At 40.5% G+C, this 16,199-nt stretch overlaps 1 protein-coding gene and 1 long non-coding RNA gene across 2 annotated transcripts; one reads left to right on the forward strand and one right to left on the reverse strand.

Moving 5' to 3' along the window:
• Positions 1-4,858: 4,858 nt before the first annotated feature.
• LOC129740705 (uncharacterized) lies at positions 4,859-5,426 on the reverse strand. Its single transcript, XR_008736342.1, has 3 exons — positions 5,250-5,426; positions 5,075-5,158; positions 4,859-4,891 (listed from the first exon to the last, which is right to left on the reverse strand). It is a non-coding gene; the product is annotated as an uncharacterized LOC129740705 (long non-coding RNA).
• An 8,839-nt stretch (positions 5,427-14,265) lies between these two features.
• LOC129740719 (uncharacterized) lies at positions 14,266-14,852 on the forward strand. Its single transcript, XM_055732489.1, has 2 exons — positions 14,266-14,455; positions 14,526-14,852. The coding sequence occupies exons 1-2, from the start codon at positions 14,329-14,331 to the stop codon at positions 14,714-14,716; spliced, it is 318 nt and encodes a 105-aa protein (XP_055588464.1). The 5' UTR covers positions 14,266-14,328; the 3' UTR covers positions 14,717-14,852.
• Positions 14,853-16,199: the final 1,347 nt, after the last annotated feature.

The following is a 16,199-nucleotide window of genomic DNA, read 5'->3' on the forward strand; positions in this document are numbered from 1 at the left end:
AACATTTGCGACGGGCCAGCCAGCTTTTCGGTCACCGAATCGAAAACCTAGAGCCAAGGATTAAGCCTCCTCGAATGCTGTGAGAGAAATGCTGTGGGATGCTGCACGCCGAAGAACTTGCTAAGCCGGTGTTTTGGTGCCGGAGATCTCTTTTTCCGCTTATATCTTAATCGCTTGATCTCGCGGAGACGGCTTGAGCAGGTCTTGGAACAATCTCCGGGAAGTTCGGTTTCAGCTTTCTTATGCTGAAGAGTGAATAATTTTTCTGGAAGTCGGTAGCCGATTTTCTTAGTTTGATCAAAAGAAAACTTTTATTACTGTTTTGGGAGCATTGAAATTTTCAGTCTGCCCGCCGAATAGGCTTTGTAGTCATTTTTAAACAATTTGTATCAACAAACATTTAGGTATGATGTTTTGTTTTAGTTTCTGCAGAAAAGTCGATAGCCGATTTTCAGGCGTGCCTTAAAATATCCTTTAAGCTTTATAAAAGATTTATAAAGTTTTCAAGCATTCCATATTTTTAAAAGTTATTTCCTATTTGTCTTTTGAAAGAAATACAATCCAAAATTAAAATTTATCAGAGTTCCCTTATTTAGATTCTCATGGGGGGTTTTGAAAATTGTTTTATAGTGGTCATAAAAAGTAAATTGAAGGCATAATAAACCTTTTCACTGCTGCATAGCTTACAAAAATTTATAAAATCTTCCTAAAATTTTGGCTCGTAAATTAAATTGGGCCTTTTCTATACTGTCAATAAGAAACTCTGGTTTTTGATGAAGGTTTTATAAACGTTATTTTTTATACTTTTCCGCTGATGGGTTCGTTCAAGATTTTTTCAACCTCTTTTGGACAAGATATGAATACTTTTCAAATTCCCCACAAAATAAGCACCGTGTTGTTTTAGTCCCCGAAGCATAAGAGATTTGTGTCCAGTCATAGCGGTACTTGTTTGGAGGAGTTTTTTTTCTCCTGTCAATTTCGCTGCTGCTATGTGGCTTTTGCTAATTTGTTTCGAACTTCGGTTCTCGTTTTCTGTTTTGGTTTGTTTATATTTTTGAGTTGAATGAATGGGATCGTTCGTTCATGGGCTGCAAATCGCGTGCTTCTGTTTTGGATCCAATCAGGGATATTTTAATGATATTCGTAAGTCCTAATGATTGATCGTTGTGGGTTTTGTAAAAGGTTAAAAGCTCGATACTTTTTTAACATGAGCCCTTGGAGTCTAAGGGGCATAAGTGACAAAATCTAAAAAAAACTGAGCAAAGCATTTAGAACGATTCTTGAGCATGAAAGTTTATATGCTATTTTTTCACGAATTTTATTCCACTATTTACAACTGTTTTTGTCTCCTTGAAAAGTCACTCCTAAATAAAAACATTATTTTGTTCGGTGGCAAAGGAGTATAAGAGTAGCACTTATACCCCTTTGCCACCAAGTAAATTCACTTATAACCTTTTGCCACCAAGTGAAACAATAAATTTCAATTGCCATTGTTGTCTTTTGTATCTGATGGTTATTGGGATTGGTAGTCGTTATAATTTTATCATTCACAGTAAACGAAAATTACCGAGTTCGGTAATTTTTTTTACCGAAATCCTAACATGTGTAAATCGTTAAACTGTTCGGTTTTTTTTACCAAAAACATTACCAAACAGTTTAACGATTTACACATGTTAGGATTTTGGTAAAAAAATTACCGAAACCCGGTAATTTTCGTTTACTGTGTTTGTGAAAAGGTCCGATAGCCAATAGACCGATAGCCAATAAAAACTTTCATCACAACGTTTTACCAACATTCGGTCATCCAAAAAAAAATGGCAGCCTTCAATATCGATGATTCGAGCTCAGAATTTCAAGATTTTAGTCCCGATAGTGATACTTCGTAAAAACCGATGGATTCCGATGCAAGCACCAGTTTATCGTTTTGCTCTTCGGAAAGTAAGATACATCTTTGTTGCACTACCCAGCGCTATATAGAAATACTTTTCTAGAAGATGCTGGTCCGAGTAGAAAAAAAAATCAAAAAAAGAACTCGAAGGTGGATCGACTATCACAGTGGAATTACCAGAAACAGAAGGCAGCTTTGAGGTTAGTTCTTCTCATACTCTGGAAAGAACGAGAAAGCGAGTAAGTCGTTGTCGAAATACATATCAAACTTTTTCAGAAGAAGAACGTTTGAGAATTTTCCAAGATTTTTGGAACCTCGGTTCCTGGGATCTCCAGACGAGCTTTTTGAAAAGCTGTATGAAAATCTCTGACCCACGCAGACTCAAGACATTTGCTGAAATGCAAAAGTTTGTGAATGATTCGATAACAGTAAAAAATCGCCGAGTTTGTAAGATTTTTATCTTGAAAATGCCTGACATAAGCTACAAAAATTTAACAATATTTATATAAAAAGACAGGATTCAGGAATGGCTCCGATCTACAAAAGTGGTCAACACACTCCTTCAAACAAAACACCACAAGATATACTTGAACACACCAAGCGCCATATCGCAACGTTCCCAAGATACAGCAGCCACTATTCTGAATCGACCTCTCTCGAGGACTGTTGGTATACCGTCAATACAGCCCTCAATAGCGTTAAAGAGAACTTCATTTGACAAGTGGAACGAACTCGACGCAAACAAGTGGCGGCAGTAGTGCACTTTTCGAAACGTGGAAAATCACCGACAGCGGAAGAGACAGCGAGTCCAAATTCCGGAGAAAAAGCGCCGCATGGAGTAGTTCGAGGAGCTGAAGCAGCTGCATCGATCCCAGAAAACACGAAAGCTCTATTAGAAGATCAACGCATCCCGAAAAAGCTTCGTGCTGCAAGCCGAAAAGTGCCGGGATAAGGACGGAGGCATACTGGCGGACAATCGTGAGGTGATCAAAAGATGTAAGCACCACTTCGATGAACACCTGAACGTCGCACACGCAGGAAACCAAGACGGTGGGTGAAGGTACTTCGTCGGTGTAGCCGGTGTGACGTTGAGGGCCCACTTTCAATGATGAGTGAAATTAGGGAAGGGTGGTATCGCAGCTGAACTCATCAAAATGGACCCGGACTAGTTGGTCGATAGCCTACACCGAATCTGGGTCACATAACAGCTACCGGAGGTGTAAAAGAAGTGGTAATATGCTCCATCTACAAGAAGAGCGACAAATTGGACTGTGAGAACTACCGAGCGATCACTGTCTATAATGCCGCCTACAATCCCGAATCCTTCTCCCCCGCCTAACGCCACAAGCAAGCAGATTCGCGGGAAATCATCAAACCGGTTTCATGGAAGGATAGGCTACGAAGGCAAATCCTCCAAAAATGGACGAGAACGGCTTTTCCGGGAAGCTGACCAGACTGATCAAGGAGACGATGAATGGAGCGCAGTGCTGTGTGCGGATTTCGGGTGAATTGTCGAGTTCATTCGAATCGTGCAGGGGCTTCGACAAGAAGATGGTCTATCCTGCATGATGTAGAGGAGATCGGCGGTGGAGAAGAGCTACCGCAAGCTGAAATGCGAAGCAGGAAGGAGTGGGTTGATGATTAATACGTCCAAGATGAAGCATATGCTGGCCTGCGGATCCGAGACCGATCGAACCCGCTTGTCCAGTAATAACAAGGTCACGATCAATGGTGACGAGCTGGAGATAGTCGAAGACTTTGTCTATCTCGGCTCACTGGTGATCGCAGACAATAACACCAGCCTGGGATCCGGCGACGATTGATTAGCTGATCCTTTGCAACAGGTTCGTAAAAATCACCGGTATTTCTGTTGAACATTGAATTACTCACAGTCGAAAAGTAACCTCCGCTGGAAGCTAAAGGCTACATTATCGTGTCGCGAAAACTCGCTTCTTTATAAGCGTTCAAGTCGATTCATTATCGATAGGAAAAATAGAGAAACTATCCTGTTACACCAATTTTTTCTTGAAAAACTTTATGAACACCTGCTCTTTGTTTTGATTAACCTCAAAAAGGGGCCTACTAATTCTTTCGCTCTGACCAAAACATCCACCAGTGACAAAAGACCAGCACTGGTCCTAGGGGACCATGAAGGACGCACCCCCTGGGGGTGGGGGTGGGGGTGGTGCACAACATTTGTGGATAGTTCTCCATTACCCCCCTACATGCATAGCTCGGCATTCGATGGGAAAAAACGATGGCTGCAAATACGACGTCCGGGAGTTGACCCAGGTGAATTACCCAAGAATCCGTTTTTTATTGCTAATGCAATTGAAAACCAACTAAAGAAAGGATCTTTTAGAAAAGAGCTACAATTAAATCTGGAAAACGGCGGGAAAAGCTACTCTATCTCCACGTATAATGTGGAGCTATTTGAGCTTTTGAAGACCATCACCCGTCTGGATTTCAACACAGCAGTCGAGGTGGTTGACCACCCCACCCTGAATAAGATTCAGGGGATGTGGGACACCGTTGATCTGTCACCTGATAAACTGTTGAGCGAATTAAAATCTATGTGGTTTATCTATAGGTGGGGACAACCAAAAACTTTAGTATTAGTTCGTTGTATCCATACAGTTGTTTATGAACGATTGTGACGTAACGCGACGCCATCATGGAGTTACACTCTAAGCCATCCTAACCCAAAACTAAGTTGTAATGCCGCAAAAACGGATGAAACTGGCTCCCGACGAAAATAAGTTTGGAGGTGTTTTCCCAAACTTGAGAATCGAGCTCTTTCTCACACCCCAAAATCGAGAAAGCCATTCTGACGAGAAAACGATATTTATTTTATGTTCATAGCATTTAGAATGGACATATCATAATTAAAAAAAGTCAAAGGCGACGTTTGAAAAGTTTTTATTATTATTTAAATAAGTTTTAGAGTTGATTTTTTTTTATACGATTGATGTTCATTATACTCATGGTGCCTCAATTCAAGCTCTGTAATGAGAAAGAGAAACAAAAAAAAAAGTTCATATTCGAACAGATTCGAGCGTAAAAGAAGACAATATTATATATGATTCATGCATTAAAATAATGTAATAAAATTTTGGAAATAATTTAAAACGATCCTATTGAAATTTGAAAAATTCAGCCAAAAAAATATTTTCAAAAGAATCATACTCGCTTTCTATTTATGTGGTTCCCCTTATTATTTGTTGATCCAGTCCTCCAATTTTAATGATCAAATTTTCGCAATTGATAATGCTAAAAATAAAATAAAAATGTTTTGATTAACACACATGACTCATAAAATGATTAAATTTAATTAATATTTAATGTTTTAAGAACTACTTACGATTTTTCGTACGATTTTCCTTGAAAAAAATAGACTTGCACCAAATACAAACGGCATGGCGCCAACAAACGAAACAAATTCCGAACGATAAAATTTTGGGTCTGTCAGTTCAGGCTGCGAACTTTTTTTTTGGGGTGTTGACAGCAACCCAAAATTAAGAACGTCAGACGAACTTTGTTTTGCTGCCCTGCCGTTCTTAATTTTGGGTTGTTTTGTTTCTGAGTGTAAGTATAAGGCGTCCAAATGTAGCCATAGAAACTTATAAGGAGGAATGTTTGAGACGCAAACAAAGTTGTTTATTATTTTGAACTCATAAGACCAGGCCCACCAATGGTTGCTAAACCTCGAATCGAGTACATTCAGCAACATATTTATCAACCCATCATCGCACCAACAGTTGCTAACTTGATTCGAGAAATAGCATTCGAGCAGTAGGTTGTTACAGGATGCGTTTATGTAGCAACCCGGTAGCAACGCAGCCGGTAGTCGCTATCAAAAAATAAACAAACACAAATACCTACCTGGATCGCAACAATGGGTGCGAAAATAAGTGAGTAGATAAAAACGCAACCAATCAAAACATCTAAAATACCGACCGAAATAGCAACTTGCGGTGGGCTTGGTCTAACGTCGCTGTACCGAGCGTCAGGAAAAAAAAACGTAGATAAAAGGGTGCTTTGATTGTGATTTTTAAAATAACATGAAGCGTTGCATGTCGTCGATGGATGGCAACTTCAACGTCGAGACGCTCATGAACGATTGTGACGTAGCAATCAAAACATTGAAAAAACTGATTCTCACACTCGTGCAAGGGTAGTCTTGTCCGCACCTATAGATAAACCACATAGAATTAAAATCACAGGGAGTGATAGCTGTTCGTCAAATTACTCGTAGAGAAAAAGAAAAAATCATCAACACTCCCCTGATTGTTCTTTCCTTCTCGGGAACACGACTTCCAACGGAAGTCTATTTTGGTTGGACAAGGGTGCCGGTTCGAACATACAGGCTTCGGATTCATTTGAGAGCAAACACCCACGGAGCTAAAATCTGCACTCCCTCTTTAAGCGGCGTGAAGGAATGAGAAGGAGTGACCATCTGCCTCGAAGATGTCATGCTCCTAGGGAGTTCTTTTTACCTCTCGCTCCGCTCTTAAAAGATAAATGAGCGCTCTTCGGGAGCGATCCCTAGGAGAACGCTTTAAGACTAACGTTATGAGCTGGGAATCTGGCTGGTTCGTGTTCGTTTGTTTTGATTTGCACCGGCGGTGTTCTTAGGAGATGATTTAATATGAATAACGAAAGGACGTGTCCCCGCTGATTATTTTGTTGAGAAGAGTGGCTCAAATAAGCAGATTGTTATGTGAAGTTTACATGCAAAGTTTAAGTCAAATAGCACAAGAAGGGCCTCTAGTTTGTAAAGAAATTTGAAATATTATCTTCGGGTAGCTATTATTTCATCAATAACCGTCAAACGGGGCATTATGCAACAGCCGGGTTAGATGCTGCATTTGTATACCAACCCAAGAGGTGTTATTTTTCATTTGAATAAAATGTAGTGAAGTTATCATTTAATGATAACAAAATAATGATGACTAATTTCCTAACATTCTGAGATAGATTTTTATATATTTTGATTCTGATTTAAAAAATTCAAATTAAAAAATTGTGCCATATATTATTTCAAATGCCCTTATAACATTTGAATAATTCAGTTACCAATCTGGGCTGAAAATTCATTAAAATGCAAATCAAAGATTCATCTTTTAAATCTTGATTCTATATGCTGTTATGATTGATTCACTTCACGCGTTTGTTGAATTCAAAATATCATCTATCATAACATGAACTTTTATGATTTAAGCTAGATGATTTTTCACCCCTTAATGTACGCAGCACCTTTATGGTTTTAAAATCATTTTTGACAGAAAATCATATAATGAACTTTTATGATTTAATCTAGATAATTTTTTACCCCTAAATGTATGCAGAACCTTTGTGATTTGAAATCATTTTTGACAGAAAAACATAACATGAACTTTTATGATTGAAACAAGATAATTTTTTACCCTCAAATGTATGCAGCACCTTTGTGGTTTTGAAATCATTTTTGACAGAAAAACATAACATGAACTTTTATGATTTAAGCTAGATGATTTTTTACCCCTAAATATATGCAGCACCTTTATAGTTTTAAAATCATTTTTGACAGAAAATTGTAAAATTTTATTCGAACAAAACAAAAACTTACTGCATTTGGTGCTTTATGCGTTATGACATCAGAAATATATCTTAAACTATAAATTTTCAAACGTTTTCATTTGATTTTTTCATTTATTGTTGCCACTTATCTAGACCTCTTTTAGAAAGGTGAAAATCGTATGTTTTTGTAGATTTGAAAATAGCTGGGGAAGCAATAATTTTTCTGACTACGTAATTTTGATGTCCCATCAACCTTAAGCCTTTTGATTTAAAAGCAGAATGATTATCTGTGGACGTTAAATTTTTAAAAGCCATGTAGGTTGATAAGTGTGCAGGATGTTCTTGTTTACAATACTTCTTTCAACACCAGCCGATTTCTTTGTAAAACATATTATCTGAAAGCCTTAACTTCGACAATCCTTTTACATGAACATTGAATGTTAATTAGAGTAACAATGTTAACGTTGTTTAGGTACGAATATAGTATAAAATTCGTTTTGCTTACATCGTCGCACAGCCACCCCCATCAGCCAGCCAGTAGCTGTGAGCTTCTTGGAGCAATCAAATATGTACCTAACTCGAAGCAATTCTGAATCGTCACACGCAAAGTGATTTCTCCCAGGGAGGCCTCTTTGGGAGGAGCTCAGAGCCTCTGAGGGAGCAAAGAGTGACTGGCGCTCCTAGCGATTCTGGCGGTAAGAGATGCGAGAAAGAGTGGTTTTCGATTGCCAGGAGTTTGGGAGTTCCTCCTCAATGAGTGGTACTGCTCTCGCCTCTTATGAGTCACGCCTCAGGATGCGTCCGAAGCCTGCGAACATATTATGAATCGCCGATGGTGTGTAGGAACTATCTTGAATATAGAGATCATCCAGTCGACATTGAAAACCCCTGTCAACTCCCATTACACTGCCCACACTGTCCTGAAGGCTTCAATGATCATTCTGCAATCAGCCGAAAATGCACTAAGTTCCGAGAAGAGGAAGCTGTAATCCGTATTAAAACAGACGAGTCGTTAACATGGTCTGAGGCTCGAAAGCGAGTCACAGCAAATCAATCCAACAAACCATCCTTCGCAGCTACAGTCGTAGAAAGCGCTGCGGCCGACATCCAGCGAAAGGATGCACAAATAATGCAGCTCACAAAGAAGGTCGAGAAGCTTACGCAACTACAAAATGTGTGTGATAGCATGGAAGCTAAGTTCGAGAAACTGAAGAAGATGTATGAGCGAAAATGTATTGAGTTTGACGCTCTACGTTCAGGAATCAACGAATCCGTGGCCGCCAAACCTGTGGCTGCATCGTTCAAGAAAACTCCAATAATATCCGCACCCGAAATTGCACTGAACACACGCTCTAAAAGCAAAGCAACATCGGCAAACATCGCTATTCCCAAAACTGATCTTAGCCAAAACATTCCAAAAGGAAAACGAGGCAACCGATCTCCTTTGGATACAGAGCCATAAAAGCCTCCACCAACGAAAACAACTCTGAATCTCAAATGGACCAATCCAACAGCGACTCATCTGATTATGAAATCCCTGAAACCCCTGTAACAAACAATCTCAAGCGAAAACGGCTTATTTCGTCTTGAACAAGAATAATATCTCCGAACATCTACGAACAAAAAATATCTACCACCTCTCATCCATCTGTAAATCCAACATCCATAATGGAATCTCAAAACGTCATTCAACATACCAGCAGTCACAGTACCAACCTCAAACTGGGGCAACCAGTTTGGAGTTACAAGGACCAGACACGCTTCAATCCGTTCCCACCCCAAGTTATGCCCCTCGTGAGGATGGTAACTTGGGGTCACAAGTAAGTTCCGATTATAATTCTAAACGACCAGATCCCAACTCTGTTGACCGTTACAGATCCAGTATTCTTAGTAAAACGATCAGCAATCAACATCTCCGGACTTTATCGCCAAATTGGGACCCTGGCGAAGGGACCAGCACGAGACGCTTCCCACCAACAACTGCGACAATGATTGGCATTACATCAGCACCAGAACCTTCCAACAACATACCTCAACATCGTCCGCAGGATCAACCACCCACCTGTAACCGTGGGGTCGACGACAACTGGAAACCGAGAGTTATGGCTGTGCACTGGAATATACGCGGCTTAAGAGAGCATCTTGCAGAACTACAAAAACTCATCTTAAACGATAATCCTGTGATCGTAGCCTTGCAAGAAACCAAATGCAGTATCAACGACTTTCCCACGTGTAATCTTCAAAAAGACTATCTTTGGAAACTCAAGGCTAGCCCCTCATGTGCATCACAACATGGTGTAGCGTTAGGTGTACGATCCGACATACCGCATACCTTTCTGCACGTACCCACCGAATTGCAGCTAGTGGCAGCCTCTTTGAATCATCCTGTTCAAGCAACGTTCGTTTCAGTATACTTATCTCCCAACGGTTCTCCCCAGCAATTTCTGATCAACCTCCAGGACCTTATGAGAGCACTTCCTTCACCCATCGTTTTGATGGGAGATTTCAACGCCCATAGTCCTATATGGGGCAGCTCTAAAACTAACATAATGGGAGAAATGATCGAACAGTTATGAACTGAACGATCACAACCTCACACTTCTAAATACTGGAGAACATACACGCCTCGACCCAGTAACTGGATCAACTTCTCCTCTGGATCTGACGTTGACATCCAACTGTTTGGTCAATAAATTTGTCTGGAGCGTTGACGACGACTGTAGAGGTAGCGACCACTTTCCTATAAAAATATCAATGCTCGCAGAAATCCAATCAACAAACATTAGAACCCGCTGGAAATTAGAAGAAGCTGACTGGGAACAATTCGAATTAAGCATTCAGGAATCTCTGTCAATGAATTTGGATTTTGATAGGAACGAACTTCTTAAAATTATTAAAAAAGCCGCCCATGAAAGCATTCCAAGAACATCTGGATATGTCGGTAAGAAATCCTTACCTTGGTGGAATCCAAACATAGCCACGCTCATAAAGGATCGTCGTAAAAAGCTAAGAGTTCTTAGCTAAACTACCCATCAACCACCCACAAAAAGCTACAGCTCTGAAGGAATTCCAAACCACTCGAAACCTCACACGATCTGCAATTCGACAAGCCAAAATCTCATCATGGGAACAATTTGTGGAAGGAATCAACCCAAACACACCTACACAGGACATCTGGAGAAGAGTCAATGCCTTGAGAGGACAACGTCGATGGCGCCAATCCTCCTTACTAATCAGCGGAAAAATTATTGAAGATTCTTTAGAAATTGCCAACGTTTTCGTGAATCAATTTTCCCAAATTTCTGCAACCGAAAATTACAACGTAGAATTCCAAGCACAGAAATTTGAAGCAGAAAGAAATCTGTTGTCATTTGAGGGAGGAGAAAACCTGGAGTTCAACACTGCGTTTAAAATCGAGGAACTTCTATGGGCTTTAGACCGAAGCAATGGCAAATCTGCTGGATCGGACATGATAAGCTATCCGATTCTGAAACGTCTACCGTATACGGCAAAACTGACCCTTCTAAAAGTTTTCAATGGGATATGGAATTCTGGACAACTACCGTCTGAATGGAAGCACGGTATCGTAATTCCTATTCCTAAACCAGGTAAAAATCCCAGAATAGTAGACAATAACCGCCCAATAACCCTGTTAAACTGTGTCGGAAAAGTGATGGAAAGAATGGTAAATAGACGGCTGACAGATTTACTCTGCAAAATCAATCTCCTTAAAGCAGAACAATACGCCTTCTTATCCGGCAAAGGGACAGATGCTTATTTCGGTGACCTGGAACTCTTACTTCACCCAGTGTTAGAGAAAAGTATGCACTGTGACATGGCACTTTTGGACATCAGTAAAGCATATGACCAAGCATGGAGATATTTGATCCTGTCCACTCTGCATAAGTGGGGCGTGAAAGGGCAAATAGGAAAGTACTTACAAAGCTTCTTGAAAAACCGAACATTTATTGTTTCTGTAAATGGAAAGGAATCAGAATAAAAAATCCAAGAAAATGGAGTTCCTCAGGGGGCTGTGATATCTGTGACCCTATTTCTCATAGCTATGAACTCATAACTCGACAGAATTCCAGTAGACGTTAAGGCGCTAATATACGCAGACGACATTCTCCTTATAGCGTGGGGAAAGGATCAAAAGGAGGTAAGAGCAAAAATTCAACATGCTGTTGAAATCACCAATCGCTGGACCAAGGAAGTGGGATTTACGCTGTCTTCAACAAAGCCCCGAATTCTACATATTTGTCGCAAAAATAAACATCTAGAAGTTCCAACTATCAAAATTGACGATCAAGAAATAGAAGAAGTTCCATCAGCTAAAATCCTTGGTCTTACAATTGATCGACGACTACGTTTTAGCGCGCACGCCAAAGAATGCAAAAGATCGCTGGGAACGACCAGCAGACTGTTTGAGATGATTGGTAACCGCTTGACTGGAGCCAATAGACGCACTCTAATGAAACTTCATCGTAACATCGTAATTCCAAAATTATTTTATGGGATTGGATTGTACAGTCTTGGTGGGGAAAAAATTATAAAAACTTTAGAACCCTCTTACAACTCTATCGTTCGTAGTATAACAGGTGCATTCAAATCGAGCCCTGTATTATCCGTATACGCAGAATCAGGTTTATTACCTTTCCGACACACATACGCAGAACAACTCGGTCTCAAAGCCATACAAATGTACCAAAGGGCAACGACACTTGAAGAATTTAGTCATCCTTTGATTGACCGCACTAATAATATGCTTGAAAATCTCAACATAGAAACCATACGTCCCATCGAGCCTATGCTAAGACACGGTCACCGCCCTTGGTATTTACGTTCTCTAAAAATTGACTGGACATTTAGAAAATCCCTGAACGCAGGGGTTTCTTCGACAAGAGCATCGAAAATTTTCAAAGAACACGTGGTACAAAACTATAACTGTTTCCAACAAATGTTTACCGATGGTTCAGTTGTAGGAAATCAAGTTGGAACAGGAATTTGGACTTTATCACTAGCACTTAGCAAACGGTTACCGAAAGAATGCTCGATATTTTCAGCCGAAGCTTGGGGAATCTTAAAGGCCGTTACAATGATCACGTCGCCCAATGTCCCACCCATCATTTTTTCCGATTCAGCAAGCTGTATCACCGCCATCGAAAGTGGTTCCTCAAAACACCCCTGGATTCAGGCGATAGAAATGGAATCTAAAAAGAAAAACGTCACGTTCTGCTGGATCCCTGGACACGCCGGAATATCTGGTAATCAAAAGGCTGACTACCTCGCTAATGCTGGAAGATCTAATGAACCGATAGACATGAAAATACCTGCCCCAAATGCATCTAGAACAATAAAACTGAACATAAGGAAAAGTTGGGAGAACCAATGGTTTAATGAACAGGAAAAATTTCTTCGAAAGGTGAAACGCACAACTTTTGCCTGGAACGACCGAAAAAGCAGAGAAGAAAACCGGGCCCTCTGTCGGCTCCGAATTGGCCATACGAGATTGACACACTCTGGCCTGTTCAGCAGAGAAAGATGCAGAGCAACTTGCGAAGTCTGTGGAATTTCGCTGTCGATCGAACACCTTCTTCTGGATTGCCGAAAGTATGACGACGTGAGAACAAATCTACTCTTCAACGGAGATATCAGCGAGGTCCTCTCGAATACACCTGAAAATGAAGATAAATTAATTTCTTTTCTTAAACAAACAAAACTGATTCGTGAGCTATAAGGACCTACACAATTTGTAAAACCTGCAACTCAGACAAGAACTAATTGTAACACAATGAAATGCAAAAATCAAGAATAGACCCGAATAACACGGGTAATAACAATTGAATTACTCAAAGGTGTAACATTAACACTTCAACAAGCGATCCAAATTCAGTCAATTTCCTAGTAAAATAACGTACTGTACTCCGTAAAGTCCCTATTGATTATTGATATTGAAACTAAAGAATGTTTACATGATTACATGTCCAGAGTGAGTCTATATTTTAAACCAAAGAGATTATATAATATCTAGTTTATTAATAATTGTATCCTTATATTAAAAACAAATAATTTGAGGATAGTTTTGCAAAACAATCTGAAAAAAATGTTGATACAATTTTTAGCATGGCTAAGAAAGGTTGATTTTAATGTAAGGTGCCATGAAATGTTCTTCATGTCACACAATTTGTTTACGTTGCATTTCGTCATGTGCGCTTTTTGGTTAGTCGGATTAACCATTCTTAATGCGAGTCAAGTACTGATAATAAAAACTGCTCAGAGGTGTGACTACTGATAGCAGTGTAACGACGGTAATACTAGATAAGGAATAGCTTTATGAAGTATCTGGAGGTTGTATGAAAATAATTCGTAGATTGAAAACTAACTATTCACTCTGATATTTAAGTGTACTCGATCATGGTAGGTACCTACTTAATTTACGAAAAAATCAAGGTCTCGAGAGATAATTCCAACTTAAAAAAAATAAACATATATATTTTAAACAACTTTTTAACTCAAATTAGCTTGAAAAAAAGTTGTCTAAATTCTTATCATATTCAGTACTTCTCCGTGTTAACTGAAGGTTCAAAATATCCGAATGAGTACCTACCTAAGATTACCTCTGTTAGTCACATCAACCTCGGCGGATGATGCCAATAGTAGATCAGCGGGTCCCCCTTAACAGACACAAAGTCGCAGCAGATTATCCAACGATTATCCCCGCGGTTGGTTCAAGCCGCTTAAGCCGGATACGATAAGCAATGTCTAATTTTCTCCGAGCTATAAAACATAGACAATAGTGACCAGAGGGTATCACTCGTCAAAAAAGTTTCTTCGGATTCACAAACCTTCGCATCTCATCTCTCAAACTCCTAACATTCAACATGAAGTGTGACGCCGTTATCGAGAAAATCAAGGCCCGTGTTGCCGGAATTGATGCTAACGGACCCCGCAAGGTGCTCGGAGTGTTCCAGCTGAACATCAAGGCTGCCGATGGAGTGCACGAAATCGGTAAGTTTTGGGAACTTTACCAACGGCGATTTGGCGATTCAATTCGATCTAATGGCCCTATTTTTTGCAGTTGTCGATCTGAAGAACCTTAAGGTCAGTGATGGAAAGGCTTCCGGCGCTGATGTGGTGATCAATCTGAGCGATGAGGACTTCATTGCCATCGGAACCAAGGCAATCTCGGTGCACGATGCCGTAACGCAGGGCAAGGTCAACATGACCGGAGACGAAGCTCTCTTCCAGGCCCTGGTCGATGCAATCTAGATGATCGTATGGAGACCGCGTATCACGGGTCAATGTGTACTCGGAGAATTGACTACGGAATATCTCGAACGGGAATGGACTTATGGGTATTATAATAATCGATATTCAATAAAACTGATTATTTAAGATTCAAAAATGTTTTTGGGTTGTTTTATTTACTCAACCGAAACATTGGAACGGCTTATCAATTATAGCTGGGTAACCTTTAACGATGATTTCCTCCAAAATAAAAGTTTTTGGACGTACCGAACTTTCATGACGCACTTAGGGACCATTCAAATATTACGTAACGCTTTTAGGGGGGGGGGAGGGGGTATAGCAGTTTGTTACGCTTTGTGGATTTTGTTTAGAATTTTGAGACGAATGTGTTACGTAGGGGGGAGGGGGGGTTGAAAATGCTCGAAAATTGTGTTACGTAATATTTGAACGGTCCCTTATGGCCACCATAAAATTCAGCTTTACCCTATCATCCAAACTTGGTATGTAATCATCGATGGGTTTGATAATATTATGCTTGTGTTGCAGAGAAGTTGGAGAACGCTGAAAAGCTCCATCGTAGGAGTGCATTCGATTCCAAGGTTGGAACTGAAAAGTTAAGACGTGTGTACGCTGCGTGCGTAACGGGATAGCGATACCACCTGTAACCAGCATAACCTGTACTGCCTAGTTCAGTGGGAATCTTTGCTTAAAACGCGTACCATGCAAGGAAGCGCCTTGGTGAGCAGTGAAGGAGGACTACCCCAAACTTCCCTGGCGCACCAGGAACCAGCGAGCTAGGTCAATGGGATTGGATTTGGCGAATAGTGTGTGGCCTGTTCCGAAGTACCAAGTAAAGAGTGCGTGAAATTCGGTGTCTAGCTCGAGTCCGTCCTAGACGTCGCGTGGAAAACTGTGTCTCGCTTGTGTTGAACTAAATGCTTGTTCGGCGTTCGGTTTGAACTGGCTTGATGATGATGAAGTGAGGAAGCAAGCGTGCAACGAGACGGATTGGCTATATTGTCTGTTCGTCGACTGACGAGGGGTGTTCGGTAATATTGAGTAATTGTTTATTACATGGTCGATGTAACGGCAAGGATGGTTTAGCGGTATCCCACAGATAGATGGTGCTGTACGCCTGTAGGAGGAATTCAAGGAAGAACCCAAAAGCCTTTGACTTGAGATCGGGGTCAAAGACCGCATGCAAGATCCGCTTCATTTGGATGGAAGATCTCGAAGAAGTCACACAACGCCTGCGAACGCCAAGCTTAACAACAGGGAAGAGTGTTTCGAACATCCAGGTCGCAACCCGTATTAATCCCCGGCAAAGACAAGAATCTAAAATCTTGTGCATTCCTTTCTCCCATCATGCCCGTATAGGACCTCGATATTGGGCTTAGAAAGCCAGCCCGTCGCCTTACCAACGTCCGTAAACCAGTGCTGGCCGTTATAAAGGGTGATACGGTCAAAATTTGGTCAATATCAACTTGACGTATTTCTTTGAATT

This window comes from Uranotaenia lowii, chromosome 1 (genome assembly GCF_029784155.1).
Source record: "Uranotaenia lowii strain MFRU-FL chromosome 1, ASM2978415v1, whole genome shotgun sequence".
NCBI lineage: Eukaryota > Metazoa > Arthropoda > Insecta > Diptera > Culicidae > Uranotaenia > Uranotaenia lowii.

What these genes read in the sequence shown, in the direction of transcription:
- LOC129740719 (XM_055732489.1), top strand. Translation starts at nt 14,329, where the DNA reads ATGAAGTGTGACGCCGTTATCGAGAAAATCAAGGCCCGTGTTGCCGGA. An exon ending in CGATGGAGTGCACGAAATCG is followed by an intron (nt 14,456 to 14,525) that starts GTAAGTTTTGGG and finishes TATTTTTTGCAG; the next exon opens with TTGTCGATCTGAAGAACCTT.